Source organism: Schistocerca americana, chromosome X (assembly GCF_021461395.2).
Source record: "Schistocerca americana isolate TAMUIC-IGC-003095 chromosome X, iqSchAmer2.1, whole genome shotgun sequence".
Taxonomy (NCBI): Eukaryota; Metazoa; Arthropoda; class Insecta; order Orthoptera; family Acrididae; genus Schistocerca; species Schistocerca americana.
This window is the reverse complement of record NC_060130.1, coordinates 184207995-184220663: the sequence shown is the minus strand read 5'-3', so window position 1 is coordinate 184220663 and position 12669 is coordinate 184207995. Positions and strand designations below refer to the sequence as shown.

The window sequence follows — 12669 nt, the reverse complement described above, 5'->3', positions numbered from 1 at the left end:
TAGAACGTAGGAGAGCAGGAGAGAAGTGTGTTAGCAGATTGGAAGCCAGAAGTTGAGAGAGCGAATTGTCTCTGCCACAGCCCTCGGCTACTCGCTCCCAGGACCCCACGTGATTCTTCCCTGCACTCCTACCTGTCGAAGTGTGTGACTGATGCTCTACTAAGGCATCCTTCTGTCCGCAGTCCACAGACATGAGAATCATGCTTAGGCCACATGCTGGAGCTATTGGCAGGCTGTGAGTGATCTTTACAGCAGCCAATTGAAAACAGAAGATTTAAGATAAAAATCATAAAATATTTCATCCCTACTCCCTCCAGATGGGTGGCTCATTCACAGTATAGCATGAGAACAAAAACAGCATTATCTTCTTGGGCTTACAAATCTCCAGAAAAAACCATAAACAACTTTTTTTATGTTTACAGAAAACAAACCGTCACCGATTTGTGAATTAGTAGCACATTCTGCCACCCAAACCAGCATAAGATGATGTATTTTAGGTCCGTATTGAACTATCAGCTTAAATTTCCATTAGAATGTGTTATGCAGCAAAAAGAACTTAATATCGTTATATCTACAGCTTCAAACAACGGATACATGCATTCAGTGACAGATAAATTATCACAAAAAATTAAGTTCACAGACAACAAAACTTCGGCTTTTTTAGGATGCTCATCATTAGACCTTGGATTTTAGGTAAAAACCTATTTTGTTCCTCTTTAAATAAAGGCAATAAAAGTAGTACATACACAAATTATGCCAGTTTATGAGCGAAAATGCTAGTTTTATAGCACCTAAAAATTAATAGCACCTAATTTCAGGTTAGTATCTGATTGTACCTAAATTTTAAAAGTCCAATTAAGTAAAATTTTTTATGGTCTTCCCAGCTAAGAATTACACAAATATTTTATCGAAAATTGTACTTTTATAGTACCTAAAATACCTAATTTCATGTTAGAACCCGACTGCATCTAATTTTTAAAAATTCAGTCAAATAAAATTTGTATGATGAGAGGACTACTCTTCTGGTCTTCCCGGCCACTTAGAAAACAGTAGTCGAATGATAACTGGTTTGTTTGTATGTGTGAACGTCAATCATTATTCAGATGACGACAGCATACGCCAGGCTGTTCCAACCTACCCTGCTCCACAGAGCGTTGTCGCATGCTGTGAACCGTCAAATAGGCTGATAGGGCACGGAGGACCTTGTGATCTACCTCCAGTGCCTTCCTGCCCTGTCGGAACAGCCTGTTTTAAAACACCTGCCCTGTCTACATTCAGTTGGTCAGTGTGCTGCTTGGTTGTGGTGAAATATTTCATAACGAGTGTATTTGTGGAAAGTGGAGCATGCCGAAAGTAGCCAGCTCCAAATCGTCTCTGATTCGCCAGTGGTTACAAGAATTTCCTGATTTCTCTACAGATGGCAGAGTTATTCACTGCAATGTGTGCAACAAAGGCAAAAGTAAAATGTTAACCTTTTATCTGCTACACCCCCTCAGAGAACAGTGATGCCACTGTTTTTCCTGAGTTAACTTGGACCAGACACATGTGAATATGTGAATGCAAAAATATTAGCCGCCCAGAGTGACCGAGTGGTTCTAGGCGCTTCAGTCTGGAACTGCGCGACCGCTATGGTCGCAGCTTCGAATCCTGCCTCGGGCGTGGATGTTAGTTAGGTTTAAGTAGTTCTAAGTTCTAGGGGACTGATTACCTCAGATGTTAAGTCCCACAGTGCTCGGAGCCATTTGAATCATTTGCAAAAATATTGTTTCTAAACCCTTAATGTACGTTAATTTTGCTAAGTAGGTCTTGTACATAAGTTCTTCCACAAAGTATTTCTCATTTCTTTTTGTTTGTAGGTACGTTCTGAACAGAGCTTGCATTTAAGTCAGCATGTTGCAGGGATTAAACACCAGAAATTTTTTTAAAATAAATCAAACTTGAACAAATGTTTGTGACTAAACCAACTGCAACAAACAGAAACAAATTTCGTCGTGAACTGTGTGGAGCCACTATTGCAGCAAACGTAGCATTCAATGCAGTTGAAAATAGCCAATTCAGAAGTTTTCTAGAGAAATACTGTTACCTCAGCATTCCATAAGAATCCACACAGAGAAAGAACTATTTAGATACTTTATATGAAAATACATTGAGCAGGATAAGGGAAGATGTAGGCGATTCATACATGTGGGTCTCTGTCAATGAGACAACTGACAGACAAGGTCGATATATGGCTAATTTAATTGTTGGAAAGTTAGATCCTGACACTCGCTCTGTACCTCATCTGATCTGTAGCAAGCAGCTAAAAAAGACTAACCAGGAAACAATTGCTCACTTTGCTAATAAAGCCCTCAAATTACTTTTCCCTAACAGTCTAGATGAAAATAAAGTACTTGTAATGTACACTGATGCAGCCACATAAATGATTGCTACTGTTAAATTGTTGAAAGTATTTTACCCAACCTTGCTCCATATGACATGTCTTGCCCATGCCACGAATCATGTAGCTGAGACAAAAGTCTCGAATTTCCACATGTAAACAAGCTAGTTTTAACCATCAAAATGGTTTTTATTAGAGCACCTTCAAGAATCCAGTTATTTTGAGAGGAACTTCCCAACATACCACTTCCAGCTGAACCCAAACATACTTGCTGGGGAATGTGGCTAGAGGCCGTGGAATATTACAGCGAGCATTTGAAAGACATTAAGAACATTGTTCTTAAATTTGGGAGAAGGCAGTGAGCATTACTTCAGCTCAAGACCTCATAAAGGACCCAACAATTTCCAACAACACTGCATACATAAAATCTCATTATTCATTTTTAGTCCCTATTATTGAAGCTCTAGCGTGTTCAGGGAAACCAGCCTGCACACATCTGCGATCACTAGGAGAGGCGACAGAAAAAAATCAGCTTGGTCGCAGGTTCTATTGGTATGAGAGTTAGTGAGAAACTAAAGACACAGGACTGACCACCCTCCGCATAGTGGCTGGAACCTAATCATGTTCAACAGAACATGAGTGTGCGGTTCCATTGCGCTTAATACCATCATTTAAATATGCTCCGGTGACATCTGTTGACATAGAACACTCATTCTCAGCATATAAGATGCTATTAACAGACAAGAGATGCAGTTTCTCAACGGAAAACCTGGAGAAAATGTTAGTTATTTACTGTGACTGGAATTATGGGCATCGACATTGATACAGGGTGATTCAAAAGAATACCACAACTTTAAAAATGTGTATTTAATGAAAGAAACATAATATAACCTTCTGTTATACATCATTACAAAGAGTATTTAAAAAAGTTTTTTTTTTTTTTCACTCAAAAACATGTTCAGAGATGTTCAATATGGCCCCCTCCAGACACTCGAGCAATATCAACCCGATACTCCAACTCGTTCCACACTCTCTGTAGCATATCAGGCGTAACAGTTTGGATAGCTGCTCTTATTTCTCGTTTCAAATCATCAATGGTGGCTGGGAGAGGTGGCCGAAACACCATATCCTTAACATACCCCCATAAGAAAAAATCGCAGGGGGTAAGATCAGGGCTTCTTGGAGGCCAGTGATGAAGTGCTCTGTCACGGGCTGCCTGGCGGCCGATCCATCGCCTCGGGTAGTTGACATTCAGGTAGTTACAGACAGATAAGTGCCAATGTGGACTCTCCATACAGTTGATTGTGGAATTTACAGCTCTCTGCTAGCTCTGCGAGTTGATTTTCCTGGGCTGCGAACAAATGCTTGCTGGATGCGTGCTACATTTTCATCACTCGTTCTCGGCCGTCCAGAACTTTTCCCTTTGCACAAACACCCATTCTCTGTAAACTGTTTATACCAACGTTTAATACACCACCTATCAGGAGGTTTAACACCATACTTCGTTCGAAATGCACGCTGAACAACTGTCGTCGATTCACTTCTGCCGCACTCAATAACACAAAAAGCTTTCTGTTGAGCGGTCGCCATCTTAGCATCAACTGACGCTGACGCCTAGTCAACAGCGCCTCAAGCGAACAAATGTACAACTAAATGAAACTTTATAGCTCCCTTAATTCGCCGACAGATAGTGCTTAGCTCTGCCTTTTGTCGTTGCAGAGTTTTAAATTCCTAAAGTTGTGGTATTCTTTTTGAATCACCCTGTATAATGTGGATTTTTGTCAATCTATTTATCTTTCTAGACAATAAAATATCAGATTTTGGTCACCTGTTATCTGATTTTTATAACCTATTTTTGTAAGTGATAGAACCTATTTTAGGTACCTAATTTAAGATTTTTAGAACCTAAAAGTCCGAACAGCCTGGCATATGCTGTCGTCGTCTGACTCACAATTGGCGTTCATGCGTACAAACAAACCACTTATCATTCACTTGCTGTTTTCCAAGTAGCCAGGAAGACCAGAAGAGTAGTTTTAGTTATACAAATTTTATTTGACTAGATTTTTAAAAATTGGATACAACCAGGTTTGCCCCCTGCGGGTCCAGGAGTTTGAATAGGCCCGAGGTATTCCTGCCTGTCGTAAGAGGCGACTAAAAGGAGTCTCACATGTTTCAGCCTTTATGTGGTGGTCCCCTGTAGGATTTGACCCCCATATTTCAAGATTTTCCCGGACAGCGAGTCAGTTTGGAAAAAGTGCCCTACATGGTGCCTGTAGGGATGGCCCCTGGTCGGAGTGTGTGGCATCAGGGAGGATGACACGCCATGAAGTGTGGTACGTCATCTCTTGCTGGTGGTCAATCAGCAGCAGTCTCTAAGCATTCACGGGGGCAATTCAATGCACAGAAGTATGACCCCAAATCGTTCCCCTCCCTGGCCACACCATGGGAGGAACGTCAGGCTAAGGATGGCAGCGGCTCTTATTTGCCCCGGTACCTTGTGTAATTGAGAGCTGACGGGGAATCTTTCATGACGTTGAAGCCTCAGTTTTTTGTTGAACATTTAGAGGACAAGTTTTGGGAGGTAGAGGGATTGTCCAAAATGAGATCTGGGTCAGTCTTGATCAAAACAGCATCTTCTGCACAGTCACAGGCGTTACTCACTTGTGACAAGCTGGGGGATGTTTCTCTATCACGACCCATAAGAGCTTAAATATGGTCCAGGGTATCATATTTCTCAGGGACCTTCTTTTGCAGTCTGACGATGAGCTGTGTGCCAATTTAGAACAATGAGGTATACATTTTGTTTGGCGTGTCCACTGGGGTCTGAGGGATAATCAGTTTGCCACTGGTGCCTTCATATTGGCCTTCGAGGGTGATACATTACACGAGAAGGACAAAGGTGATGGTCTGCTGCTGTGATGTAAAGCCCTATATCCCTCCCCCAATGCGGTGCTTTAAATGCTGGAAGTTCGGCTATATGTCTTCACGCTGCACTTCCAGCATCACATGTGGAGCTTGCAGACGCTTATCACATCCCAATACTCCATGTGCCCCACCACCTATCTGTGTCAACTGCGGAGAGCACCATTCGCCTTGCTTGCCAGACTGCAGGATTCTCCAGAAAGAAAGGAAAATCATGGAGTACAAGACTCTGGACCAACTAACCTACACTGAGGCTAAGAGGAAATTTGAAGCCTACATCCTGTATGCATGACATCGTCTTACACTGCCACTACAACAATTTTAGCACCATCAGCTCCACCAGTGCCAGTCACCTCTCAGAGACAGAAGACTGAAACTGCCCCCTTGATGGTGGAGGGCACTTCCCTCCCTGTTGCTCCTGCATCACCTACTTCAGGAGAAACACCCCCCCCCCCCTCCCCCAACCATCTGAGACGTCCGTCCCCACTTCTAAGCCGGAGAAGCGTACAACTTCTTCGGGGCTCCTCTCACTAGGAACGGGTCGCTTGGGTCACTCCTTTCCCAGGTTTCTGCTAGTGGGAAACATGACACCTGCCAGTGGCTGAAACGCCCAAAAGCAGCTGGTTTTATGGCTTCACACTCGTCCTCAGTCCCAGAGACTGAATCAGAAAGTCCTCCCAGCCAGGAAAACCCTAGGAACGGCGAGAGAAATCCAAAACTAAGATCCTCAAGACCAAGGGAATTGCGGTGGTACCCACACAACCTCTGCCTACAAGCTCTAGCCGGCCGGTGTGGCCATGCGGTTCTAGGCGCTTCAGTCTGGAACCGCGTGACCACTACGGTCGCAGGTTCGAATCCTGCCTCGGGCATGGATGTGTGTGATGTCCTTAGGTTAGTTAGGTTTAAGTAGTTCTAAGTTCTTGGGGACTGATGACCACAGATGTTAAGTGCCATAGTGCTCAGAGCCATTTGAACCATTTTGAACCTACAAGCTCTGCATCTGAGGATGAGGTGGAAATTCTAGCATCTGCTGAGGACCTAGATCTTGCTGGGCCCTCAGACACAATGGGTATAGATTGTTCAGGTAATAAGTCGGTGGCAGCAGGTGACCCTGACATGTAAACTGCCTCATTGAATGTTCCATGCCTTCCCATTCTCACGATGATGTCATCCTCCAGTGTAATTGCAGTGATTTTTTTCCACCGCCTGGCTGTTTTACACCTGCTTTCTGCATTTTTCTCTGGGAAACCTGGTTCCCGGCAATGCGGATCCCTGCCCTCTGTGGCTATAAGGGATATTACAGGAACCGTAGCGACTATAATCGAGTCATGTGGAGTTTGCGTTTATGTCGTAAACTCAATCTGTAGTGAAACTGTGCCCCTTCAAACCCCTCTTGAAGCTGTAGCTGTCAGAATAAGGATGACACAGGAAATAACTGTCTGCAACGTATATCATCCTCCAGATGGTGCAGTACCCCTGAATGTATTAGCTGCACTGATCTACTCCCTAAACCTTTCCTACTTTTGGGAACTTGTAACGCCCATAACCCCTTGTGGGATGGCACTGTGCTTACTGACCGAGGCAGAGATGTCAAAACGTTGCTGTCTCAGTTCGACCTCTGTCTCTTAAATACTGGGGCCACCACACATTTCAGTGTCGCTCATGGTAGCTACTCAGCCATTGATTTATCAGTTTGCAGCCCAGGACTTCTCCCATCTGTCCACTACAGAGCACATGACGACCTGTGTGGTATTGACCACTTCCCCATCTTCCTTTCACTGCCCTGGCATCAGGCCCACAGATGCCTGCCTAGATGCGCTCTAACAAGGTGGACTGGGAAACTTTCACCTCTGCTGTCACCGTTGAATCTCCCCCCATGTGGGCTCTTTAGGGTGCCCCGGTGAAAGGCAGTCCCTTGGTGGTCGCCGGAAGTTGCTGATGCAATTAAGGAGTGTGAGCGAGCTCTACAGCAGCATAAGCAGCACCCTTCCCTTTAACACCTCGTAGCCTTTAAACGGCTCCGTGCCCGCGTTGGCCAACTTATCAAACTTCAGAGTAGGAATGTTGGGAGAGATAAGTCTTGACCATTGGGTGCCTTACGTCACCTTCCCAGGTTTGGGTGAAGATCAAACGTGTTTTCGGGTACCAGACCCCAACAGGTGTTTCTGGTGTTAACATAAATGGCATGTTCTCTACCAACGCAAACGCAATTGCTGAGCACTATGTTCGAGTCTCTTTGTTGAGAATTACCCCCAGCCTTCTGCACTCTGAAACGGTGGCTGGAAGGGAAAGTCCTCTCATTCACTACACGCCACAGTGAATCCTATAATGCCCCATTTACAGAGTGAGATCTCCTCAGTGCCCTTGCACATTGCCCTGACACAGCTCCTGGGCCAGATTGGATCCACAGTCAGATGATTAAACATCTCTCATCTGACTGCAAGTGACATCTTCTCGTCATCTTCAACCGCATGCTTTTTGTTGTTTTTGTTGGTTTCTTCCCCCCAGTCCTGTTGTCTCACAACATCTGGTGAATTTCGGGATGTGCTGTGACAACAGGGGTGTGTAGTTGTTGTAATTATGTAGGCGTTAGCTACTAACTAATGCTAAGTACTGATGTCCAACTTTTTAATGGCGTGGGAGAATTGCACCACACCAGTCCCGTGTGTTCTCCAATAAAATACTTTAAGGAAAGAGAACAACATATTATTAGAACATTTATTTTTCCCCCTCAGTCAGTTGATAATGGACACTGAATAGTGTTGGATTGTGCATGTATTTAGTCTTTTGTGTTTTTTAAGTGTTTTCTGAGCATTAAGGCGTGTCTGAGACTGTCTCCCAAGGAACTGAGGTTACTACTGCAGGACAGCTTAGTATCACATCATGTGCCAATTTTAGATTGGCTTTGTGGTTTTGTAAGTGAAAAGCTCGAACTTTGGTCCTTGTTGGAGTTGCTGTAAGATTGTTGTGTGTCTCGCATATTATTTTGTTGGGCTGCCTAGTAGAAAGAGATTTGTGCTGTTTGTTCAATTATTTCTGTTTTTCTCCTGTTACAGTTGCTAGTACTAAAATACGTTCAGAACAAAGACGTATTCATGAGATACCACAAAGCACATCTCACAAGACGTTTAATATTAGATACATCAGCAGACTCTGAAAAAGAGGAAAATATGGTGGAATGGTGAGAGAATGAAATAAATCTGAATTCTAGATTACTGTGCATGTTGTTCTAAAACAGTAATTACAAAGCCAAATTATTTCAGGCTTCGAGAAGTTGGAATGCCTGCAGATTATGTAAACAAATTAGCGAGAATGTTTCAAGACATAAAAGTCAGTGAAGATTTAAATCAACAATTTAAGGAACAGTACAGGAATACTAGAGGTAGCATAGCAGGTAAGATACTGTACATGGATAAAATTCTTTTAATAAGTTCCATTGTTCATCATAAACAATTCTGTCACTGTAATTACAGACATCATTACTTGTTCTTGGGTATAGTTGCACATAAATTGCTGCAAAAGTATTTTGTATGCTCACAGGGCAGAGAAACAGTTGATATTTTTATTGAATTTCGAAACTGCTGTTTTGTGATTTCCAGATAAAATCCAAAATAACACCTACTGTCTAAGACATTTATTTAGCATCTTGGCTTTGTTGTGAGGGTGAGTCAACTGAAAACAGTAAAACTGTCAACAAAAAAAGGGAGGGACACGAAAGGTGACAGTAGCCTGCTCTCAGCAGTGTACTATACATTCATTAGGTAGCTGCATTGTCCAGATGCACAAACACCAACACTGGAGTATTGTAAAAGGTAACTGCTGCACTAGCAACTTGCAGCATGGACAAACAACATTCTGTTACTTGATTTCTGCATACTGAAGGTAGGAACTTTGTTGAAATTCATAACAGAATAATGATGTGTCATCGTCACTGCAGTGTGTATATAGTTAAGTCATAAGTTCGAGACATTTGTTCAGGATTAGAGATGTTTTGTGTTAGTGTCCAGCAATCGCAGCCACCATTGAAACCAATCTTGATGATGGGGAAATTGGTGACACTGGATGATGTTGCAGCAACAGTAAACATTATTCATAGTTCAGTGCACCACATTCTACACAGTGTGCTCCAATTTAGCAAAGTGTCTGAGAGATGGGTGCCTTTGCAACTGACTCATGAACTGCAATGTTGAAATATTTAGTGGCAAGAAGTATTCATTTGACTCTTCCTTGTATATAATATTACACAGAACACAGTGAAGTATGAAAGCTTTAAATGTGAAAAGATTTAATAAGTGAAACACTCATCTCAGATAATGTAAATGTATGAGAAAGACTAATTTTTATTTGCATTGAAGATAGTCTCAGCTCATCCCAGTCTATGTTACCCTGATTTCATATAGATATACAGGGTATATCATAATTAATGGCATAAATGAATACAGTTGAAAGTACATGATGTTGTTGTGGTCTTCAGTCCAGAGACTGGTTTGATGCAGCTCTCCATGCTACTGTATCCTGTGCAAGCTTCACCTCAGAGTAACTACTGCAACTTATATCCTTCGGAATTTGCTTAGTGTATTCAACTCGTAGTCTCCCTCTACGATTTTTACCCTTCATGTTTCCCTCCAATACTAAGTTGATGATTCCTCGATGCCTCAGAATGTGTCCTACCAACGAATCCCTTCTTTTAGTCAGGTTTTTTCACAGATTCCTCTTCTCCCCAATTCTATTTAGTACCTCCTCATTAGTTACTCGATCTATCCATCTAACCTTCAGCATTCTTCTGTACCACAACATTTCAAAAGCACCTATTCCCTTCTTGTCTAAACTATTTATTGCCCATGTGTCACTTCCATACACTGCCACACTCCATACAAATACTTTCAGAAAAACTTCCTGACACCTAAATTTATCCTCAGTGTTAACAAATTTCTCTTCAGAATCGCTTTCCTTTACATAGCCATACTACATTTTATATCCTCTACTTCGACTGTCGTCAGTTATTTTGCTCGCCATATAGCAAAACTCATCTACTACTTTAAGTGTCTCATTTCCTAATCAAATTCTCTTTGTGTCACCTGATTTAATTCGATTACATTTCATTATCCCCGTTTTGTTTTTGTTGATGTTCATCTTATATCCTCTTCAAAGACACCGTCCATTCCATTCAACTGCTCTTCAAGGTCGTTTGGTGTCTCTGACAGAATTACAATGTCGTCAGCAAACCTTTTTGTTTCAGCTCTATGGATTTTAATTCCTACTCCAAATTTTTCTTTTGTTTCCTTTGCTGCTTGCTCAATATACAGATTCCCCCCAGGGGGCTCGCCACTCTTTGGAGGGTTTGTGCTTAACTACCACGGGCCCCCAGCCTTTGCAGCATTTTTTCCCTTGCGTGTCGCATATCTATCCTCTTGCTAATATTTTTCCCCTCCCTTGGAGAGAGCATGTCTGGAGTATTATTGGGAATGTTCTGCATTCTGTCGCTGACTTAAGAACAGCCTCACCATTGTTTTTCGCTCCCTTTTCCCTTTCTTCGTTTCCCTTCTCCTCTCGCTCCTCCGCTTCGTCGTTTAAGGATCTTCTTTTTGCTTCTTCCTCCCTGCGCGCACCTGAAGGCCGGCCCATGTGTCTGCTGCGGAACAGGTGGCTGGGTAACAGGTAATTCCCAGCCCCGGGTCGACAGATAGGGTTCACACGTACCCCAGGTACAGGCCAGGCCCAGGGAGGGGTGATTGCCTGAGCTGCAACCTTCCCAAACTGCCGATTGGTCCCTCTGTCAGGTGTTCAGGAGGTGTGACCTGACGTGTGAACAATCAACTAAGGCGGGTGCGCCCCCTAGTGAAGGGGGCCCTCATTTGAAAAGAGCGCGCCATCGGAGATGCTGGCAGTCGTGGGGGATTTCCTTGCAATGAGTCAATCATCTTCCCACTCAGCATCTACAAAATGCAAACATAATGAGGCTAAATACTCAAAGACCCTTGCCGCTCCATCACGGTTACTCGTGGTCTCACGTACTGAAGACGGTCAGTCCTTTGCCACGCTAAATCTGTTTATTATTCAGAAAGGTGATGATGCAATTGCTGGCCCTGTGAAATTCTGTTCTCGTTTATGGAATGGCACTTTGTTTTTGGAGACCACTTCTGATGCCCAAGCACAACTACTGCCTGCTGTCTCGCTTCTCCACAGTTATCTTGTTCATGCCGAGGCCCATAGAACTTTGAATTCTTCCCGTGGTGTAATTTACACCAGGCTGCTCGACGGTCTAACTGATTCCGAAATCCAATCTTACCTCTCTGATCAAGGTGTCATCGCTGTCCATCGTGTAATGAAAAAGGTAGATTCCTCCTTACTGCCCACCCGAACTCTTTTTCTCACCTGTAATAGAGTAGTGCTGCCATCCAAGATCGAAACAGGCTATAAAATTATCACAGTCCGGACGTACATTCTGAACCTGATGCGTCGCTACCAGTGTCATAGTTTCAACCACACCAGAAAGTCTTGTCGACACCCAGCCAGATGTGTCACCTGTGATACGGATGTGCAAGAGGGCGATTGTCTGCCATCTTCTCCCCGTTGTATCAACTGCAATGGCGACCATGCCGCCTCCTCTCTGGATTGTCCCGTGTATCTTGATGAGTGGGCTGTTCAACAGATCTGGGTAAAGGAAAAGGTGCCTTACGCAGTGGCTTGCACGTTACTGGCTAGCCGCAAAACCTGCGTTCTGCCATCTGGTATCTATAGATAAGTTCTTGTTACCCCCTCACTCCATGAAGGACATGGCCACGCAGATATGCAACCTAAAATTCAGCTCCGAGGTTGTGAAATCGCCCATTGTCACAGTAGCATCACCATCCCACTGTCCAAGTGTACAACAAGCCGTTAAACATTTGCCTCAAGGAGCGCAGCTACCAACTACCCAACCGTTAGGCAGGAAAGGACAGGAGTCCTCCTGTGAACACTTCCTCCATCCTTTCAGCCAAACCCCACCTGAATCTTCCTCTAACTGGAAGGGCCCGAAGTAGTCCACCAAAGGCAAACAGTCTTCTGCTTCACCAACTCGAAGACCCTCTTCGAAGGTGTGGCCATGTGGTACCCTACAACGGCCGGCCCCCGTATCGCCGGTGCGCACCAGCAACCGTTTTTCAGTATTGGACTCCACAGACTGACTGCACAAGCATGCCGATGCTTTTGTGGATGCCCATGGACCAGGATCCTCCTCCTGTGCACTGTAGTGCCCGCTGAGTTGACACCCCTACATCTCTTCCTTATCATGACTCTCCTCCAATAGAACCTTCGCGTCCTTTGGTCCCACAAAGAGGGTTTACAGCTGCTTTTAGCATTGCAGCATCCCCTTGTAGTCTGCATTCAGA

General features: G+C 43.7%; 1 protein-coding gene across 3 annotated transcripts in view; it reads left to right on the top strand.

Moving 5' to 3' along the window:
• The window catches only part of LOC124554764 (cullin-5), a 243311-nt gene that overhangs the window by 169994 nt on the left and 60648 nt on the right, over positions 1-12669 (top strand). For all 3 annotated transcript variants that reach the window (XM_047128412.1, XM_047128411.1, XM_047128413.1), the window contains exons 10-11: positions 8356-8480; positions 8563-8693. In XM_047128412.1, the coding sequence (XP_046984368.1) occupies positions 8356-8480; positions 8563-8693 (256 nt within the window). The remainder of the gene's footprint in view (positions 1-8355; positions 8481-8562; positions 8694-12669) is intronic.